The sequence below is a fragment of the Nomascus leucogenys genome, chromosome 7b, assembly GCF_006542625.1.
Source record: "Nomascus leucogenys isolate Asia chromosome 7b, Asia_NLE_v1, whole genome shotgun sequence".
In the NCBI taxonomy this organism is placed as follows: domain Eukaryota; kingdom Metazoa; phylum Chordata; class Mammalia; order Primates; family Hylobatidae; genus Nomascus; species Nomascus leucogenys.
Genome location: NC_044387.1, coordinates 47,286,709 through 47,303,683, shown reverse-complemented (window position 1 = coordinate 47,303,683; position 16,975 = coordinate 47,286,709). Strand labels below are relative to the sequence as shown.

At 50.2% G+C, this 16,975-nt stretch overlaps 1 protein-coding gene and 1 pseudogene across 4 annotated transcripts in view; one reads left to right on the top strand and one right to left on the bottom strand.

Moving 5' to 3' along the window:
- Positions 1 to 201: 201 nt before the first annotated feature.
- DGCR2 (DiGeorge syndrome critical region gene 2) overlaps positions 202 to 16,975 on the bottom strand; it is an 84,353-nt gene continuing 67,579 nt past the window's right edge. For all 3 annotated transcript variants that reach the window (XM_030815879.1, XM_030815880.1, XM_030815881.1), the window contains 4 exons: positions 10,495 to 10,698; positions 3,855 to 4,007; positions 3,083 to 3,319; positions 202 to 1,119 (listed from right to left, as the gene is read on the bottom strand). In XM_030815879.1, the coding sequence (XP_030671739.1) occupies positions 863 to 1,119; positions 3,083 to 3,319; positions 3,855 to 4,007; positions 10,495 to 10,698 (851 nt within the window). In that variant the 3' untranslated portion in view covers positions 202 to 862. The remainder of the gene's footprint in view (positions 1,120 to 3,082; positions 3,320 to 3,854; positions 4,008 to 10,494; positions 10,699 to 16,975) is intronic.
- On the top strand, positions 16,062 to 16,927 carry LOC100579479 (annotated as a pseudogene). The gene has a single exon (XR_001116120.2). The product of XR_001116120.2 is annotated as a U6 snRNA-associated Sm-like protein LSm3 pseudogene (transcript).

The following is a 16,975-nucleotide window of genomic DNA, read 5'->3' as shown; positions in this document are numbered from 1 at the left end:
ACAAACGGGGCCGGGGGCAGGCCCAAGGGCAATTCAACAGGAGGCAGCTCAGTCCCCAGACCCCAGCAGAGCATGTGGGGCCTCGGCCCCACTCCAGAGCTTCTTCCTGAGGGAGCCATGCACAGCGATGCTGGGAGGAACTGACGGGGTGGGGTCAGGCCTCCTGCCGCAGAGCTGGGCTGCAGAGCCCAGATGGAAAAACACAGTGAAGAGCTCAACCTCCTTCCAAGCTCTCCTTCTCAGGGCTTCAGGTTCCAGAGCCCTAGGGGAGCTCCCAGCCAGGGGCAGGGTCACCTTGATTTTCACAGCTGGGCGTGTGGGGGCCATCGTCAGTACAGCCGTTGTGGCAAAGAGGCTGCCTCCCTGAAGCAGACCCACTGCCTACACCACACTGACAGTCCAGAGGCCCCCTCCTGAGGGCGGCCAGCAAGGGGCACTGTGGCAGCTCCCGCTGTGCCCGTCCCAGACTGGGTCAGCAGGTGTCTCTGGACAGCGCACTGCACCGAGCAGGCCCACTAAAGATGCGTCAGGCGTGGCCATGGCCCACAGTACCTTTTTCATTCCCTGCCTTTGACATGTGTGGTCTGAACGAATTTTGTCACTCTTCTGCCATTTATAAAGGAGAAGACAGTGATCCAAAGCTATGCATGTTTCTGAAGCCCTCAAGGAAGCTCGGTGCAGGCCATCACTTCTTTTGGCAGGAGGCGGGCTGTGGTCTCTATGTACACACGCGTGCCCGCCAGTGATGTGCGGCAGTGTGTGGTGTCCAGGCTGGGACAGGGGCCTTTCAAGTCTCCCCAGGGACCGGTGTTTTCGACGACAGACAGATGCTCCCAGACCGTTGGGGTATAGGCCGGGCCGTCTACACCATAGTATTGAGGGAGCTGCGGCTGTGGCGGCTGCCCCCTGGCAGTGCCTCTGCAGCTGGGTTGCTCCCGCTCTGGGCAGGGTCAGGGGGCACAAGCAGGGCGCTGCTGCTGTCGGCAGAGTCTTCCAGGTCTGCCAGAGAGGCCCCCGCAGTGGGCAGAGGCTGTTCCAGGCGCCGGGGTAATGCACCTTCACTCCCACCATCCCCAGGGGCTGGCAGGCTGACCTCCACAGGCTCAAAAGCATCATCGTCTGCAGGAAGAGACAGAGGGGTGTCAGAGGCAGGTACGGGCCTGGCACAGGGAATGCAGGGGAGCTGGGCAGAACCAGGAGATACTCCTCCTCCCTGAAGGCCCCCCTGCAGCTGGGTGGTGAGCAGGACCTGGATGGCTCCCCCGGGCCTCAGATTTTGAAGGAGGAGCCTGTCCCACATGACACCTGTTGTACCTACTGCTCCCTGTGGCTGGGAACCTGGTATATGCAAGGTGCAGGGCACATCTCAAAACGGCAGACACGGGCCTGTCCCACCATCGGTGTGAGGTAGGGGAGACACACTAACCAGCAGTCACTAGAACAGAGGCCCAAAGGGAAACTGTCTCAGACTCAGTAAGGGTGAAGACCCGGCTCAGCGGGAAGGCAGGGGCATTTGTCATCAGGGAGGCACTGGGCCCAGGTGGGTGGAAGAACATTCAGGGCTGCAGCTGGAATGTGGCAACTGGAGTGAGGGCAACAGGGCTGCGGGCAACAGGGCTGCAGTGAGCCGCCTGGAAAACCACACAGGTGTTTGCAGGAAGCTCTGATCCAAGGCAGGCTGTGTGGTAGGGAGTCGACTCGCTTTGTTTTGCCCGATCTTTATTACTTACTTTTTTTTTTTCTTTTAAGAGACAGAATCTTAGAAGATTGCACGCTGGTGTGCAGTGATGTGACCATGGCTCATGACAGCCTTGAATTCCTGGGCTCAGGTGATCCTCCAGTCTCAGCCTGCCCAGTAACTGGGACTACAGGTGTGCCCACTATGAACGGCTAGTTTTGAATTTTTTGTGGAGATGGAGGTCTCACAGGCTGGTCTCGAACCAACCTGGGCAACATAGTGAGACCCCTCCTCCCGCCCCAGCCTCCCAGAGTGCTGGATTACAGGGATTACAGGTGTGAGCCACTGTGCCTGGGCTGCCTGCTTGTCACTACCACAGGCCGTCTCTGAAAGCTGACCGCACAAGGCCCCAGTGATGCACGTCCCTCCTGGCCAGCCCCTCACAGCCCCCACCCTGCTCTGCAGCCTGGCCCACAGAGGTGTCTGGGGTCTGCTGCCACCCACCGGCATCCCTTGCAGGAAGCTGGTCCTACCCTGGAAGACTGTGACAATCTGTGTCCTGAGGGCAGGGGTCAAATGCAAGTCTTTTCTGCATCTCCAGATCATGCAAGAGCTGTGGCAGCTGACCAAACAAGCGAACAGGACTGAGACCTTTCAGCACAGCAGCACCAGCCTCACAACGCCCATTCTGCTGAGATGGGCGGGCATGCAAGGAGCCAGCCGCTTTGGGGTGGCACTGCCTGCCAAATACACTACAGGTTTGTGTGTGTTCGGGGGCCTAATGCACAGGGAGATGGGATGGGACACCTGCATTGCTCACCAGACAGGGACAGGCCAGGGGTCAGGGGCCTGCCATTCCTTAGCTACACAGCCTTGAGGAATGGCGCCCACTGTCAGATGGGTGGCAGACTCCCAACTATGGGCCAGTAGCACAGAAGCCACGCTTTCCTCCCACCTCACAGAGCTGCCTCCTGACATGACATGAGGGGCTGTCACCATGGTGTCTCTAGCTCACATGTCTTTACAGACAAGTGACTGGCTCCTGGGTCTGGGCCAGCCCTGTCTTCACAACCACCAGTGTCCGGCTCCCCAGGTCTCTAGAGCTGGGCTGAGGGCCCTGAGGGCTGCCCAGTTGACAAGTGCTCACAGAAAGGAGGGAGGTAGGAGGGAGGGGTCCCACGCCTCCTCAGAGCTCTTCTGCACAGATCGCCAAGGGCAGCCAGGCAGGGAGATCGGGACCCCTTCTGCATGGGCAGCCCCAGGAGAAGCCTTACAGGAAAAACCAAAGACAAAGCCGGAAAGAAGTGAGGTCCCAGGCCTCTGCAGCTGGGCAAGAGTGCTGGGCTCAGCCCCACATGCCAGGTTACTTGACAAGGTGTTCCCTCTTCCTGGGGAGTCAGGCACCTGCAGGGTCATAGAACACACTGTCCGGGTGGATGGAGGCCTCGTAGGGCGGCGGGGGGTCGTCGGGCTGGCCGATGTCCGGGTACTTGTATGCCGTGTAGGGAGGTGGAGGGTCGTGGAAGTGGAAAGTCCCACCCTCTCCGTCATCAGAAAGATGCAGCGGCGTGAGGCCCGTGCCGAACCCGTCTGGGCCGTAATCAAAGCCAGGGATCCTGCGGCCGAGGTTGAAGTGGTGCACTGGGCCATCAAAAGTGTGGAACGGGAACAGAGACAAGTCACTGGGGGCAGGCTGCCTGGCTCCTGAGCCCCCTACCCCCAGGCTGGGCCTGCCGTCCCTGAGCACACACCTGTGCCCCGCTGCCTACCCCTCGGCCACATTCAGCATCCCCATGAGATCCCCACTGTGCTCCGTGGCATGTCCCACCCTCACCACACCAATCTGTCCCTCTGGGCTGACACTTCTGTCAGACCCAGCCTCTGGCTGCCCACACCCCTCCAGCTGGGGGATGATCCGGGCCTCTGACCCTCAGAGGCCTCCAAGTTCTGCCCACCCTGTGGCTCGGTGGGAATAAGGAGGGTCTTGGCAAGAACTTTCCTGGCCCACAGGTGAGGACACAGACCCCACAATATGTGGCCTTCAAACCTGACCAGGGGGCCCTCCACCTGCCCCTGCCCCTGCCCCTCTCTGTCCAGGGCTGGGGAGCTCATGGAGACATGGGGTGACCTGGGGTGGGGATGGGGACCAGGGTTGTGGCCCTTAGAGGGCACTTACAGTTTGCTCCAATCAGGGACTCGATGCGCTCCCGGCGCCGCTGGCGCAGCCGGTGGACCATGAAGAGCAGCAGTGACAGGATGAGGAAGGAGGAGATGCAGCTGACGACCAGGCGCATCCCGCTGGCCATGGAGTCGAACAGGCTGTTGCCATCTGAGGGGGAGGGGAGGAAATGGCCGCTCTGAGAAGGGGGGCCACCCTTGTGCTAGACTGGGGATGCTGTCGTCCTCCTGCCCAGGCGGGCTGTGTGGACGAGGCACACAGTGTCTCCCTGCACCCAACCATCTTTAGGATACATGTGAAATAAGGCCACTCAAAATCAAGAACATGGTGACAGCACAGAAGCAGAAGAGCGAATCCCAGGTCAGGAGGAGCATCTCACCATGGCCCCTGAGGCTGCTGTGTGCCAATGCCCCTCTGACCATCACCGGAGCAAAGTAGGGTTTCCTGTCCTAGGACCAGCACTCCTAGGAGGCTGTGCTCATGTGCTGTGTACCCCAGGTGTGGCTGGGGAGCTGCCCTCCTGCAGAGGTGCACATCCTTTTCCAGGGGCCAGGGCTGTGCACAGGCCTCCCACGTCCATCCAACAGCAGCCTTCCTTTTGTCTGAGGCCTGGGCTCTTGGGAGGAAGGTGCTCAGTTGCCCAGCAAGAATGAGCCAGGGGGCGGTGAGGGACAGCCCTGTCCTGGTGGGAGGCCAGGGTTGGCCAGGTAGGCAGGGGTCTCAAGGATGACAGTTGCTGGCAGTTTGGAGTGGGGGCGATGTCCCTGCGGAGCTTGGCTCAGGCGGCTGCTGTGGGGAGGACAGGCTGCAAGGGAGTAGCACAGGGCATCAGGAAGCCAGGAGGAGGACCTGCCGTGGCAGAGAAGGGAATGACAGAGGCCTGGGCCGGGTAGTGACAGACTGGGAGAAGTGACAGTACAAGGTACACTTGGGACTGGGATTGCCACAACTCCCTGATGGACTGTATGGGGGACAGCGAGCCCCTGCAGGCAGCCACACGGTCAACTCGCATATCGTTTCACAAATGAGCTTCTGCTGCGGTTGGGAGTGAAGCCTGTCACTCCAATCCTTAACAAGCCATGGCAGAGAAAATGCGCATCCCCTGACGCACCCAGCCCTGGCATATACGTGCAGATGACCTGGACACAGCACTGGGTCCCACAGCTTCCCACTGAGATGCTCTCCCGGCTCAGCCACACCCACACAATGGGTACACATGCACCAAGCGCAGGTGTAGGAGGGCTGGGTGGACCCGACTCCACCTCTTTGCTGGGTGAGTAGGCAGGAGGGGCCATGAAGCTGAGTCCCAGCCAGGCTAGACGCCAAGGAGCACTGGTCTAAGTTGCTGCGCCTTCCTCTGCTCTTCTTGGACCCTTTCACGCTTTTCGTGGCCACCACTTGGCTGGGATGCTACTAGTATTCAGCAGGTGGAGGCCGGGGTGCTGCTCAACATCCTCCAGGACAGCCCCCAACACACAATATCTAGTCCAAATGTCAACAGCGCCAAGAGGGAGACACCCTGCCCTGGTGCAGTGCACACTGGGGATAGGGGCTCAATATGAGCTGCCCATGGGGAGGCAGAGATGATGTGAGTGGTAGCAGGCATGAAGGGAGAATCTGTACCAGCCACGCATCTATAACATGGCTGGCACTTCCATGCACTCCTGACTTGGGTAAACTGGCAACTCACAGAAGTCACAGAATAATGGAACCAGGAAGTGGTCCCAGAAGTAGCTGCCTCCACAGACCAAGAGTGAAGGCCAGGGAGGCTTCAGAACGAGGAGTGACCCATCAGCTCCTGGAAGCAGGAGGACCCCACACCAGCAGGGACCCTCCTAAGCTAGGAGTGGCCACTCCCACCTCTGCAACAATCTCGGCAGGCAGGACCCCTACTGCCTGCCCCAAGGAGACACTTCACAACCCCCATGTGAGTGGCTGGGTTCCCAGAGCCCTTAAGCCATTCCTGCTAGCCCAGTACACTCCATGCCCACACAGATGGCAGCGCCAGCTCCTGCCCTCCTCCCATGTAGCCAGGAAGCATCTCCAAAAGCTGCATTTTTTGCTGACGACACATGAAGTGAATATGTGAGGATACATCCTCTCACCAATTAGCGGCTTTTCCTGATGCCTCTGACCCTCCTCCAGTCTCAAGGGCACGCTCATCAGTGGGAGAAAGCCTAGTGGCCCAGGGACTGGCGACGTGCCTGTTCACTGGAGGCCAGTTCAGTGATCCCAGGGGAGCTCCTAAGAAAGCAGCCCCTTTGCAATGACTAACTCTTAATCAGCTCTAAAATAAACCCAAGGACATGGTCAAGGTCCCAACTGTCCCTCCAAGGTGGGGACCGGAAATAATCATCTCTCAGAACCAAGCCACTTGTAGTAAAGTACAAAGAAGAGAGCCTGCCCCAGAAGCCAGAGGCCAGCCCAGGGGCCCCAGAGGCCCCTTGACAGGGTTGATCCCTCCATGGAGTTCTGGGATGTGCAGTTGGGGCTGTCTTTTGTCTCTCAGCTATCCTGCAGCTCCCAGAGAGAGGATCCAGCCTGTGCAAGAAGAGCTCCAGTGACAAAGAGCTCACCGTTTCATCGAGCTTGGTTAAGTGGTAACAGTTTCAAAATCTCCATCAGAGAAACCAAGGGGAGCAGAAGGTCAGCAGGGATCAGAAGCTGAGACCAGGAACCCAATGTGGGCTCTGTGCCTGGCAGCTGCACCAGCCAAACACCTCACCATGTCTCTGGGAACCTCATCATATCAGGGCTGCCTGACAGCAGCAGAGTAAGCAGGGGCAGAGGGCAGCATGAGTTTCAGCTGCTCTGCACCTTGGCCAGCACTTGGTGCTGTCAGTTTCATTCCTTTAGCCTTTCAAGCAGGGGTGGTACCCCACGTGGATTTAGTTTGTTTCCCTAATGGCCAATACTGAGCATCGTTTCGGGTGCCTGACTGTCATCCTATAACTTCTTTGGTAAAGTGTAATAATTTAAATCTTCTAAAGCCATTTTTCAATAGCGTTGTTTTGTTTTCTTATTATTGAGTTTTTATGTATTCTGAATACAGACCTTTGATTTGTGTTTTGCAAATATTTGTTTTGATTCAGTCAGGGGCTTATTTTTTCATTTCCTTAACAGTGTCTTCCAAAGAACAGAAGTTTTCAATTTTGATGAAGCCAAATTTGTCTGTTTTTTTAAGGATCATGCTGAAAATGTTGCCTAACCCATGGTCACAAAGATTTCTCTCTGTTTTCTCCTAGAAGCTTTATAGTTCAAGGTTTTACAGTTGCGTCTATGACCATTTTGAGTAAATTTTACATACAGTAGGAGGGACAGTGTAAGGGTATTTTTTGGCATATGGATGTCCTGCTGTCCCAGCACCAGTCTATCCTTTCTCCACTGAACTGCTCTTGCACCTTTGTCAAAGATTAGGCTGGTCTGAAGGTAGTGAGTCATCTCAATTGATTGTTCACAGTCAGTAACAGATCAAACTCCTTGTTGCACTCTTTTCCCGTTCTCACTACTGCACTTGACTCAAACAAACAAACAAAAACGAGAGATCACCTGATTATATGTAGTGTGGGACTATTTCTGGACTGTTCTGCTCCACTGATCTATGTGTCTATTCCTTCATCGATTCCATACTGTTGTGATTACTATGGCTGTACAGTAACTCATAAATTAGGTAGCATGGATCCTCCAACTTTGTTCTTTGTAAAAACTACTTTGGCTATTTTAATTATTTTGCCTTTCCACCAACTTTTATCTATCTTTTTATTATTTAAGAGATGGGGTCTTGCTATGTTAGCCAGGTTGGTCTTGAACTCCTGGCCTCAAGCAATCCTCCTGCCTCAGACTCCCAAAGTGCTACAATTACAGGCATGAGCCGCTGAACCCAGCCCACCTAACTTTTATTTAATTTTTATTTTTTGAGATGGAGTCTCACTCTGTCACACAGGCTGGAGTACAGTGGCGTGATCTCAGCTCACTGTAATCTTTACCTCCCAGGTTGAAGTGATTCTCCAGCCTCAGCCTCCTGAGTAGCTGGTATTATAGGCATGAGCCACCACACCCAACTAATTTTTGTATTTTTTGTAGAGAGAGGGCTTCACCGTGTTGGCCAGACTGGTCACAAACTCCTGAACTCAAGTGATCCAACCTCCCCGGCCTCCCAAAGTGCTGGGATTACAGGTGCGAGACACCACGCCTGCTCCACCTGATTTTTAGAATTAGCCTGTCAATACCTACAAAAATGTCTGCTAGAATTTTGGCTGGGATTATACTGAAATCTATAATTTAGGAAGAGTTAACCTCGTAATGATATTGAGACACCTGATCCATAAACATGGTATATTTCCTGTTATTTAAGCCTTTGATTTTTTTCATCACGGTTTTACAGTTTGCAGCAAACAGAATGTGCACATATTTTATATTATTTATAATTGGGTATTTCATGTTTTTTGGTGCTATTATTAATGGTACTTTTCTCAAAATTTTCAATTTTCAACCGTTACAGATAGATTATATAAATATAATGAATTTTTGTTATGTTGACCTTATATCTGGAGACCTTGCTTAAACACACTTATTAGTTCTAATAACTTTCCTGTAGATTCCCTAGGATTTTCTATGCAATCATGTGATCTGCCAAGGGAGATGGTTTCATTTCTTCCCTTCTGGCCTGGATGGTTTTTCATTTCTTCCTGCCTTCTGGCACTGGCTTTGACCTTGAGCACAATGATGACAGGGTGGCAAGAGCAGACACTCTTAGCTTGTTGAAGAGGACATTCTGATGCTTAACACATGACATCCTATTCCCAGAGTCTCCAGTTTTGGTGATAGTGTCTCGGTTCTTGATGCAGTATGAGCACTTTCCAGGAGAAGGCCCTAGGAGAGTCAGGAGCCCATGGAAGCATGGCCACAGGGTGGGCAGAGCAGGGCCCAGCTAAGTTGCTCTGGCCGTGCAGGAGAGAGGGCTGCAGCTGCTCTGGGCCCACCCAGATGCACTAAGGACCCTGCTCTGCTAAGAAGTACTTGGGGCTGGGCAGGCTCTTTAGGCCATATATGCCCACAAATGGGTCATCCTTGTATACATCTGGGCATTCTTACAAAGCTTGGACAGAGTGGTAAGGCAGCACTGGTAGACTCCTGAGAAATGGAACCAGGAGTCCAGGTAGCATGGCTTGTGAACAGAGTTTGACTCTTGTAGTCACTAAGTCCAGTCACTAAGCTGGGGGTTTAAAGTTATGTGGCTGGGCACAGGGAACTTGGTAAGCACTCAACCGGTGCTTCTCATGGCCCTAAACAGACATGCACCCTATACAAGGAGAAACTGCCCTGCAGAATGGGGTCCAAGCATCACCCTCTAGCTCTGGGTCCTCTGGTGGGCTTGGCTGCAAATGTAGCCTTGTGCTCACCACAGTCAACTGCACATGTGTGATGGTACATGCTACAGTGCCCACTTTCACCTAGCCTCAGGCACGGCCTCTGGAGGACAGCTTTGTCCTCCCACCCAGCAGCCCTCCTGGTGTGAAGGGACACTGACAACATTCCACTCGGGCAGCTTTCACTGTTGTGGCCCAGCCTCTAGCTGCAGCCTCTCCTCCACAGGGCCCCTGGAGACAGAGATGGCCATCACGCCCTGCCCAAGCTGCTCTTCTGCAGGGGCCACAAGTCCAGGGGCTTCCACAAGTCCCCATCATTTCATTCCTACTGTGGCACCCAACAAAGAAAGAAACTCATACTTTTGATTTACATTTCTCTTGAGATCTGAATTCACACAGAGCTGCAGCTACACCGGTGTGCAGAATGACAAAGCATGCCTGTGGAGTGTGACATTTCTGAGTTAACATCTCAGAAAGCTGCGGCCCCCCTGCTCCTCTTTTTGCAAGTGGAAAGGAGAGGATCACCCCGAGATCAGATTCCCTGTAGTGTCTACCTTAAAGCCCCGCCTGGTGGTGAGGAGTCTGATCTCGAAACTGAGAATAACACTTGAAGAATCTTTTTCTTGAAGATTCTAAGGTACAAATGGATGACTGTAAGCAATGACAACTGTCACTACCCTCCATATCATCATACTAGAGAACAGGAAGAGCTCCAATGTGGACATAAATTAGAAGTCTAGGCTGGGCGCGGTGGCTCATGCCTGTAATCCCAGCACTTGGGAAGCTGAGGTGGGTGGATCGCTTGAGGCCAGGAGTTGAAGACCTGGCCTGGACAACATGGCGAAACCTTGTCTCTACCAAAAATACAAAAACTAGCCGGGCATGGTGGCACGCGCCTGTAGTCCCAGCTACTGGTGAGGCTGAGGCACGAGAACGGCTTAAACCCTGGAGGTGGAGGTTTGAAGACAGGTTTGAAGCTGTCAGTGGTGATTTGTGAACAAACAGCCACACTTGAGTTCAAGTTCATTTGTGAATGCTGCCTGTCACCCCAGAATGGGAAGGAGGCAGCTGGAGGGGTCGTGTCAGACACGCCCACTAGAGTAGTGGCATCAAAGTCTCTGAGACATCTCTGTGACAAACGCTGCCACTGCTGCTGTGCCATGCTCCATAAACTCTCCTGAGTCCTCACCACTGAGGAAGCAAAGGGACGCCTAGCCTCCAGCCCCAAATAGGGAGGCTGACTTGGGACGTCCTATCAAGAGTCTCACCTGGGTCCAGACACATGAACTTGCAGCACTCTTTGGGGTCCTTGCGGTACTGCTGGCAGCCCTGGGGCCTCTCACAGAGAGCAGCCACACACATCTCAGGCTCCCCTCCATGGCAGGTGCAGCTCAGGCATGGGTCGTCCCCCTTAGGGGTGAAGTAGAACCCTTCATCCACCACGTTGTCCTTGATGTCAACACACGTTTGACCTGCAATGAGCACACATTGTGTACAGATGTATACACTGCCAAAAAAGGTAGCCTCCCCGTGTGGGCCTGTGAATGCTACCTGTTACCTTAGAATGGGAAGGAGGCAGCTGGAGGGGGCATGTGAGACATGCCCACTAGAGTAATGGCATCAAAGCCTCTGAGACAGCTCTGTGAGCAAACACTGCCATCACTGCTGCACCACTTGACATGAGCTGACCTTCCCCACCTGGGCCTGGGGAATGAACAAGGCAACTGAAGACTTAGGCAGACTGTACTGAGTCTTCCTAGTACTGGAATGCCATGGATCTCTGGCCCATGGCACAGGGAGTGACTGCCCAAGAGCAGTCACTACAACACACTGTTAGGACAAAGTACATCTAGGCAGGGCAAATGGAGGCTGGAGAGCCAGGATGGAGCACAATGCCAGACTCCAGGGTCACTGCAGAAGTGTTTGCCTGGAAGTTGCCGAAGTAGGTTACTTATGAGATTTTCTCAATTCTAAGGTGCAGCTGCTATGAGTATTAACCATTTCAAAATCAGAATGTGTCTAAGGAAGCTGCCAGTTCTGCTTGGGAAGACAGTCCCCTGGACCCGAGGCACTCTGCACAGAGCTGACCTGGTACGAGTAAGAGGAATGGCCATGGCTAAAAACCCAGAGTCTTCAACTGGTAGGCAGATGTTGCAAATGCCTGGAGGAAGAGACAAGGGATGAAGGAGCCTCGAAGAGAGCCACCCTCAGTGAAAGGCAAAGAGACATGAGAAGGTAGCTTCTTACAGTCTCCAAACGGGGTTAAGGATGTCTAAAAAAAGACTCTTTCGAAATTTCACAATCACAGGTCTATGCCTCACTTAAGATTGCAGTCAGCCGGGCGCGGTGGCTCACACCTGTAATCCCAGCACTTTGGGAGGCTGAGGCAGGCAGATCGCCTGAGGTCAGGAGTTCGAGACCAGCCTGGCCAACATGGCAAAACCCCATCTCCACTAAAAATACAAAAATTAGCCAAGCGTGGTGGCATGTGCCTGTAATCCCAGCTACTCAGGAGGCTGAGGCATGAGAATCTCCTGACCCCAGAGGGGTAGGTTGCAGTGAGCAGAGATTGTGCCACTGCACTCCGGCCTGGGCGACAGCATGAGACTCTGTCTCAAAAAAAAAAAAAAACCAGGATTGGGGTCAAATCTAGGTCACCCATGTGGTCAGGAACTCCCAGGGCAAGATATTCACATACAATTATTCCCTGGCTAAAACAGAGAAAATAGAATGAAGAGAAATGAACAGAGCTCCCAGAGAAATGTGAAACACCATTAAGTACACCAACATATGTGAAACAGGAGTAACAAATGGAGAGGAGAGAGAGAAAGAGGCAAAAAAAAAAAAAAGTCGAAGAACTAACAGCTGCAAACTACTCAAATTCATTGAAAAACAGTAACCTACACATCCAGAAAGCTCAACAAATTCCACGTTCCTAGGATAAATGCAAAGGAGCCACAAACTGACACATCAGAGTGAAAATGCTGAAAGTGAAAGACAAGGCGAAAATATGAAAAGCAGCAAATGGGACATGACTTATTACTTCTAAGGGAACCCCAATAAGACAAACAACTGACTTCTCAGCAGAAACAACAGAGGCTGGGGCAGTGGGATAACTGCTCACAGAAAACCATCAACCAAGATCCATATCTAGCAAAGATATCTTCTGAAAAATGAAAGTAAAATAAACTTTCCCAGACAAACAACAAGTGAGAGAAGTTGTTTGCAGATCCATCTTATAAGAAACACGAAAGGAAGTTTTTCAGGCTAAAAGTGTGCAATCCTCAGAGAGTAATTTGAATACAAATAAGAAGCTGAAGAGCAACAGTAAAGGCAATCATGTGATTATAAGTTACAGCTACATGCATAGTTTTCCTCCTTTATTCTCTTAGCTGATTTAAAAAGCCATTGTATAAAATAATATGTATGGAATGTAGTATTGGGTCTATAACATACAAAAATATAACACGCTTAGATTTGCCAAGAATGGCACAAAGGTGGTGTGTGGGAGCAAAGCTATACTGGACTAAAGAACCTTGACCTAAGTCTCATACCTTATTAAAACATTCATTCAAAACACATCCTAGACTTAAATGTAAAACGGAGAATGATTAAAATTTTAGGAAAAAAACGCAGAAGAAATGTAAGGCTAGACAAAGAGTACTTGGACTTGACACCAAAAGAATAATCCATAAAAGGAAGCTGGGCTCAGTGGCTCGCACCTGTAATCCCAGCACTTTGTGAGGCCGAGGTAGGTGGATCACCTGAGGTCTGGAGTTTGAGACCAGCCTGGCCAACATTGTGACACCCTGTCTCTACTAAAAATACAAAAATTAACCAGGCGTGGTGGCTCATGTTGGTAATCCCAGCTACTTGGGAGGCTGAGGCACAAGAATCACTTGAACCCAGGAGGTGGAGGTTGCAGTGAGCCAAGATTGCACCACTTCACTCCAGCCTGGGCAACAGAGTGAAACTCTGTCTCAAAAAAAAAAAAAAAAAACAAACCCATAAAAGGAGAGACAAATAACTAGGACTTCATTAAAATTAAGAACTTTTGTTCTTTGGGTAAACTTATACTGCCAGGAAAAAACAATAACAACAAAACTTTTGTTCCTGAAAGCTCATCTGAAGAGGATGAAGGCAAGCTGCAGACTAGAAAAAATATTTGCAAACCACGTATCCGACAAAGGACTGGTATCTAGAATACATAAAGAACTCTCAAAACTCCACAGTTTAAAAGAGAACAAAACGGATCATTAGTCACACCTGTAATCTCAATACAGGAGGATCACTTGAGCCTAGGAGTTGCGTTTGAGGCCAGCCTAGGCAACATAGTGAGATCCTATCTCTATAGAAAATAAAAAACTTAAAAAAAATTTTAAAAAAGCACACCAACAAGGCACATTTATACATATGTAACAAACCTGCACATTGTGCACATGTACCCTAAAACTTAAAGTATAATAATAAAATTTAAAAAATAAATAAAATAAAATAAACTACATGCTAATCAAAAAAAAAAAAGAAAAGAAAAGAAAAAACTTAGCCAGGCATGACGGTGCACACCTACAGTTCCAGCTACTCAGGAGACTGAAGTGAGAGGACTGCCTGAGCCCAGGAGCTGGAGGTTATAGTGAACTATGATTGCACCACTGCATTTGAGCCTGGGTGACAGAGCAAGACCCTTTCTCAAAACAAAACGAACAAACGATGCAAAGAGAAAACGGAAAAATAATGTGAACAACAAAGAGGATATACAGACGGCAAATAAGCACATGAAACATGAAGAGGTTTTAACGTCACTGGCCTCAGGGAAATGCAAATTGAAATCATAGGGAGCTACGCGTCTACATACGTATCTGCATACCTAACAGAAGGGCTAAGATGAAAAATAGTGAAAACAGTAAGCGCTGCAGAGGATATGGAGAAATTAAATCACTGTTGCTAGTGGGACTATAAAACAGTACAGCCACTCTGGAAAACAATTCGCTTGTTTCTTTAAAAACTAGATATGCAACTACAACACAACCAAGCAACTGTAATCCTGGGCATCTATCACAGAGAATTGAAAACACATTTGCAGCCAGGCACAGTGGCTCATGCCTGTAATCCCAGCACTTTGGGAGGCCGATGTGGGTGGATCATCTGAGGCTGGGAGTTCAAGACCAGCCTGGCCAACATGGTGAAACCTGTCTCTACTAAAAAGACAAAAATTAGCTGGGCGTAGTGGCACATGCCTGTAATCCCAGCTATTCAGGAGGCTGAGACATGAGAATCGCTTGAACCCAAGAGGTGGAAGCTACAGTGAGCCAAGACTGTGCCACTGCACTCCAGCCTGGGCAACAGAGTAAGACTCTGTCATACACACACACACACACACACACACACGCACACACAAAGAAAAGAAAAGAAAAAAAAAAGAAAACATGTTTGCACAAAAACCTGTATGCGGATGTTCATGGCAGCTTTCATTGTAATAGCCAAAGACTGGAAACAGCCCAGATGTCCTTCAACACTTGAGGCCTATAGTTTGAGAACAGCTTGGGCAACATAGTGAAATCCCGCCTCTACAAAAAATAAATAAATAAAATAAGTTGGGCACAGTGGCATGCACCTGTGGTCCCAGTTACTTGGGAGGCTGAGGTGGGAGGTTCACCTGAGCCTGGGAGGTTGAGGCTGCAGTGAGCAGTGATCACATCACTGTACTCTAGGGTGACAGAGACCTTGTCGCCAAAAAAAAAAAAAAAAAAAAAGGAACAAATCATTAATAAAAGTAACAATTTGGATGACTCTCCAGGGAATTATGAGTGAAAAAAGCCAACCCCAAAAGGTTGCAACTATATGATTCCATTTATAGAACATTTCTGCCTCATGATGATACCTGACAAAGGCCAGACCACATATGACCAAAGGCCTCTGACCTACCACTTCTGTGGCACCCAGTCTAGGGCAGTCAGGATCTGGCCAGTGGCCACCAGCTTCTCTATTTTGAGTCCATACTTCCAACTCGAAACCCACCAGGGAAAGTCAAATATGTTCCCCAAACCAATCACCTCCACTGCCCTGCTTCTAGTCAGGCTGCCTCTAATCAGAGCATACCTGGAGCCTTTAGGGCCCTGGTGAAAAGCCACTGTGCTGGACCCAACTCCAGCTGCAGGAGGGTCAGAAGCACTTGTGAAGGCTCCACCCTGGATCCTCAGGGCACTGGGCCTGCCTAAGGCTCAGATCCAGTTAGAACATCAGACCCTACTATCAGCATGCTAACAAGCCTTGAGTCACACAGTGGACTACTGCTAGGCGGGCTGCAAAAGACAGACTCTAGAGATGTGGCCCAAAGGGATGACCTCAAGTAGAGGGTGGGGCAGACATTAAGAAAAACCCTCTGGCAAACCAGCCTCCACCCAGAACAACAATGCTGCTAAATACGAAAGCCTGAGGTGCACTGAGGGCAACTACAGTGCCAACAAACCCCAAGCCCAGCCCAACTCTCGCCCAGATCAACGCCCTGCACTGTACTAAAGACCTCCCCACAAGAAAGGCCTAGTGGAAGTAAAGGCATAGCCACTGCAAGCACAAAACTATTGAACTCAGTCTCTATTGTCCCACACAAGATGTCAGAGTTCCAATGAAAAGCCCAGAAAAAAGTACCATGCTCCAGAGACAAAACAATCAAAAAACCAGACTCAAATATGACACAGATGAAGGAACTTTCCCACAGGGATTTAAAATAACTACGGTTAATTTGTTAAAGGCTCCAGTGGAAAAGCTGGACAATATACAAGGTTAGATGGGAAATTCGGATGAGAGATGGAATCTATAAGAATCAAATGGAGGGGAAAGGGTGCAGGGTTTGAAACATGGCGGACGACGTAGACCAGCAACAAACTACCAACACTGTAGAGGAGCCCCTGGATCTTATCAGGCTCAGCCTAGATGAGCGAATTTATGTGAAAATGAGAAATGACCGAGAGCTTCGAGGCAGATTACATGCTTATGATCAACATTTAAATATGATCTTGGGAGATGTGGAAGAAACTGTGACTACTATAGAAACTGATGAAGAAACATATGAAGAGATATATAAATCAACAAAACGGAATATTCCAATGCTCTTTGTCTGGGGAGATGGCGTTGTCCTGGTTGCCCCTCCACTGAGAGTTGGCTGAAACAAAGAATTTGTCCTGTATGGAAAACAGGAGACTTTGTACAGTCGCCTCTCTAAAAGTACAAAACATTCACAAGAGAAACCTGCATACATTTTGATATTAAGAAAAAAAAAAAAAAGAATCAAATGGAAATCCTAGAAATAAAAAAACAGACAAATCAATGAAACAGATGAAGAATACCTTCAACGGGCTCATAAGCAGACTTGACATAGCCAAGGAAAGAATTAGTAAACCTGAGGGCAGGTCAACAGAAATTACTCAAACTGAAGGACTAAAAGAATCCAAGAGACATGATGACTAGATGCAATGCATGATTCTGGACAAGGAAAATAATAGCTATAAAGGATATTATTGGAACAACTGATAAAACTGGAATAATGGATTGTGGATTACTGTATGGTACTGTATCCTGTTAAGTGCCCTGATTTTGATCCATATAGTGTGGGTACATAAAAGAGAGTCCTTGTTCTTAGGAAATACACACTGAAGTATAAAAGGCTTAATTAAGGTCCACAGTATCTTCAGTTTACTCCCAAATGATTCAGAAAAAATATGCAGAGAAAGTGAATGATAAAGCAAATGT